This window comes from Sinocyclocheilus anshuiensis, unplaced genomic scaffold (genome assembly GCF_001515605.1).
Source record: "Sinocyclocheilus anshuiensis isolate Anshui unplaced genomic scaffold, SAMN03320099.WGS_v1.1 scaffold1161, whole genome shotgun sequence".
NCBI classification, from domain to species: Eukaryota; Metazoa; Chordata; class Actinopteri; order Cypriniformes; family Cyprinidae; genus Sinocyclocheilus; species Sinocyclocheilus anshuiensis.
This window is the reverse complement of record NW_015558611.1, coordinates 459,366-463,924: the sequence shown is the minus strand read 5'-3', so window position 1 is coordinate 463,924 and position 4,559 is coordinate 459,366. Positions and strand designations below refer to the sequence as shown.

The 4,559-nt window shown below is 35.3% G+C and overlaps 1 protein-coding gene across 4 annotated transcripts in view; it reads left to right on the top strand.

Annotated features, from left to right (window-relative positions):
- The window catches only part of LOC107680308 (unconventional myosin-VI-like), a 58,689-nt gene that overhangs the window by 28,633 nt on the left and 25,497 nt on the right, over positions 1 to 4,559 (top strand). For all 4 annotated transcript variants that reach the window (XM_016476152.1, XM_016476154.1, XM_016476153.1 and 1 more), the window contains exons 4-10: positions 85 to 158; positions 1,806 to 1,935; positions 2,112 to 2,217; positions 2,421 to 2,476; positions 2,580 to 2,677; positions 2,826 to 2,990; positions 3,264 to 3,344. In XM_016476152.1, the coding sequence (XP_016331638.1) occupies positions 85 to 158; positions 1,806 to 1,935; positions 2,112 to 2,217; positions 2,421 to 2,476; positions 2,580 to 2,677; positions 2,826 to 2,990; positions 3,264 to 3,344 (710 nt within the window). The remainder of the gene's footprint in view (positions 1 to 84; positions 159 to 1,805; positions 1,936 to 2,111; positions 2,218 to 2,420; positions 2,477 to 2,579; positions 2,678 to 2,825; positions 2,991 to 3,263; positions 3,345 to 4,559) is intronic.

Below are 4,559 nucleotides of genomic sequence, written 5' to 3'. Positions count from 1 at the left end.
CGTGTGTCTGTGTGTGTGTCTGTGTCTGTGTGCGTGCGTGCGTGCGTGCGTGCGTGCGTGCGTGCGTGCGTGTGTGTCTTACAGGCTCATTGATGTACTTGAATGAAGCCACGCTACTAAATAATGTCAGTGTGCGCTACAGTAAAGATAAGATTTATGTGAGTATATTCTCTGTTGCTCTGTTGTGATGAAGACACTATTCTGTATGTCCCCTGCACTCTACATGGCAAACCCATGTCTTAAACACAAAGAGTATTTCGCTTGTTCACAGAGACAGTGCGTGAGAAGTAATTTTCGTAATCAGCCCAGTCCGCTGATGTCTGTGCGCTGCCTGATTTGTCTGTTTATATGGATTTGTACATAAACAGCAGTGCATGTGCAAGTGATTGATCACTCAAATGGAAGAGTTCACTATGTAGTGCACATACTCCATCTAGACTTGTGGTCAATAGAGTATACTTTGAAAATGTGTTATATGGAGCAGAATGCAGAAAACTAAAAACCCAGGCCCAAGTATGCCCAGGTCTTTATTGTCACCAGAAGACCACTTCAGCCTTGCTTTATAGTAAATTTAGTAATTGTATTAAAAAATGGTACATTTAAATAAATGGGCCAATGTATGCTATGTTTTTTATTTATTTATTTGTTTATTTAAAAGTACTCTACTGTTCAAAAGAGTTTTGGTAACACTTTACAATAAGGTTCCATTTGTTAACTATATTTAATACAGTAACTAACATTAACTAACAATGAGCAATGCATTTGTTACAGTATTTATTAATCTTTGTTAATGTTAGTTAATAAAAATGCAACAGTTCATTGCTCGTCCATGTTAGCTCAGGTCTATTAAATAACATTAATAGATGCAACTTTAGATTTTAATAATGTATTAGTAAATGTTGGAATCAGCATTAACTAAGATTAATAAATGCTAGAAGTATTTTTTTATTGTTAGTTTGTTAATTAATGTGGTTAACTAATGTTAACAAATGCAACCTTATTGTAAAGTGTTACCATTTTTTTTTAAAGGAAATTATCACGATTTAAAACAATTTGATAAAGGGATGCATCAAATTGATCAAAAGTCACAAATATTTTTACATTGTTGCAAAATCTATTTCAAATAAATGATGTTCTTTTGAATTGTCTTTGCATCAAAGAATCCTGAAAAAAAATTAATTTCCACCAAAAATATTAAGCAGCACAACTGTTTTCACAGCTTATTGATAATAATAATCAGAAATTTTTCTTGAGCAGCAAATCAACATATTAGACTGATTTCTGAAGGATCATGTGACACTGAAGACTGGAGTGATGATGCTTTGATCACAGCAATAAAATATATTCAAATGCAAAACAGTAAAAATAGTAATATTGTGAAATGTTATTGCAATTTTAAAAGATTTTTGATCAAATTAATGCAGATTTCTTTCAAAAACATAAACTGACCTCAAACATTTGAACAATAGTGCACATTAAAATTGCTATTCATGCACTCAGGGCCTTCTCTTCTATGATGAAATGTTTTTCATTTCTAAATTAAAATTCATTTTGATTTTTAAAGTTAAAAATGACAAGATGATGCAACAGTCCTGATATCAGAATGAAGACGAAAGCCTCATTAAATAAATGGAGTAAAAAAAAAAAAAACGTTTAAGTACTTGCCATTTTTAATTATTTATTTGAAAAATAACTAGCAGCAATTCCTCAATACTCTTAATGTCTGAAAGTGGTTGTCTGTCAAATAAAATGAAAATGCATTCATTGGTTGCTTTCCCGTCTGCTCATGTTACTTTGTGTTGCAGACATTTGTTGCCAACATCCTGATCGCTGTGAATCCATATTTTGAGATTCCCAAGCTGTATTCTCCAGAGATGATTAAACAGTATCGGGGCCGCTCGCTGGGCACGCTGCCTCCTCACGTCTATGCAATTGGTAAGCAAGGCTGCGAGAACAGGCATGGGCCGAATTATCTGTGCGGGTGGGCCTGCGAATATGCTAAATTTAATGAAATTAAGGCTTCTCAGTGATGTACAAAAATATATACTATTAGCTTGTGTAAATGTTAATATTCTATGTATATGCTCATAGTTTTTATTTGTTGGATGTAGCGGATAAAGCTTATCGTGACATGAAGGTGCTGAAGATGAGTCAGTCCATCATTGTGTCGGGAGAGTCAGGAGCTGGAAAAACCGAAAACACCAAGTTTGTTCTCAGGTATAGAAAGGTCTCGTTTATATAACATGATTATGAAGGTGTCATGTCAGTCTTATGCACACCCCTTCAAGTAAAGTGTAACCACACATACAGTATGATTCATAAAAAGTGAATAATAAGAATGCACTATGCACTTCTGCGTAATCCTTTATTCTTTATTTGATATGTGATGGGTTTTATTGGGTTACTCTTCCCTCTCACAGGTACTTAACTACATCTTATGGCACAGGTCAAGACATTGATGAAAGAATAGTTGAAGGTACGTTTGAAGGCCTTTACTGTACTAATATAAATTTGTGCCCCACTATGCCGTAACCAATGCAAGTTATAGAAAACTTTTTTTTTTTGTCACTGGATTCTAGCAAACCCACTGCTCGAGGCGTTTGGCAATGCCAAAACTGTCCGAAACAACAACAGCAGTCGCTTTGGGAAATTTGTGGAGATTCACTTTAATGAAAAGGTGTTTTTTATTTTTTCACATATGTATAAAAGTCTCACTACAAACAGAAAGCTGCAATGCTTTTTAAATGATGTACAATTTTGTGCAGTGTTGCAGATGTGTGATTTTGTACACGTTTATTTGAATGCAATGCTGATCTGTTTTCCAGAATGCAGTAGTAGGTGGTTTCGTGTCCCATTACCTGCTGGAGAAGTCCCGTATCTGCACGCAGGGCCAGGAGGAGAGGAACTATCACATCTTCTACAGGCTGTGCGCTGGAGCTCCTGAAGACATCAAGGAGAAGTTCCACCTCAGCTCTCCAGACTGCTTCAGGGTTTGTGAACTCTGCGTCTCACAGAGCCCACATCAGTCTGACAAACACACTTACACTACACTTTCTCTTCTGTAGAATAGCCAGTGAGGGATTTCACAGTGTCTATAAAGACATTAACAAGCAGTTATTTTGACCTGTTACAATTCAGGTTGATCATGCCAAGTGGTGAAAAAGGTTTAATTATACTATTTAAATAGTGTAATTCTTGACTGTCTGTCAGGTGTTCTTTCATGTTTCTAATCATTTCTTGTATACGTTTTCTGTTCAATCCAGTATTTAAGTCGAGGATGCAAAAGGTACTTTTCTACCAAGGATTCAGACAAGCTGATACCTCAAAACCGCAAGAGTCCAGAGGTAATACATTTATTTTTAACAGCTTAAAGCATCTCCACAGGTTCTTTGCCTAGAACACACTTACCCTCCCTTTTACACACAAACAAAAAACTAAAATGTTTCTTTTCATGTGTGTTTGGATGGGGAAGAATTGATTATGAAAGCAGGCAAGACACTACAGGCAAAAACAGTGTTTTATCATGCACTGGTCAATTTAGCAATTTTTACAGAGGGATTTGTTCATATATCATTCGGCTGATTTTATTTCTAAAAATATGGAAATTTTTTTTTTCCCCCTGGATGTTGACGTTGTTTTCTGATTAATGGAGTGATAAAAAGAGAGAACAAAATCCCCTGAAAAAATGAAACAAATTTGCACATATTTAATTACATAATGTCTCATTTGCATTTAAACAACATTTCAGAAAACTGGTAATGCAAAAATATTTGCAATTCTTAATGTAATCAATCAGCTGGGGAAGTATGGTTATATATCTGTTCTGTTATATTTTTTTTACACTGTTCACCTGCGGTGTTTTGCCTTCAGTAGAACTTTAATGGAAAATAATTTTAGTTGGGTTTTTTTCTAAACAATTGTGCACATTTTGACACAAATATGGCAAATATAATTAATTTTTTTTGTTTTTTTTTATATTTTGTTTTCAATATTCATCGACACTTTGTCAAAGTTTTAGAGTAATAGGTCAGTAGGTCATTGGTGTGATGGTAGAAGAAGAGTTTTTGATGAAGGGTCAGTCGAGGGTCAGTGGGGGACGTGATTCTGGGTTTATTGGTTTGGCATGATAAGCCTCAGCGCTCTGATTCAGCTTGTCCTTTACAAGCGTCCACACTTGTGTTTGCTTGCTGGTCTACGCCTTGATATTAATTCCCAGATACGAGGCCTTTCGTTAATGACCTTATATATCAAATTGTGTATAACTGATGCATGATTATGTTCATACTAATCTAATCACTGCACTAATCATTTGTAACATCATTGTCTGTGGTTGTGTGTCTGTTTGTGTGTGTCTGATACATCAAAGGATGAGAAGGTGAATATGTGAGCAGTCAGAGGGGCTTTGCTTTTTTCTCTTTTTGTGATAAATACATGACCTGGGTCCAATGTATTTCTTACTGGACAATAAAATGTGCTGGTTTGTTATACTTACCATGGTTTGGTTTGTTATACTATTATATAGTAGGGCTGCACGATAAATCGCATGCGATATTTAATGC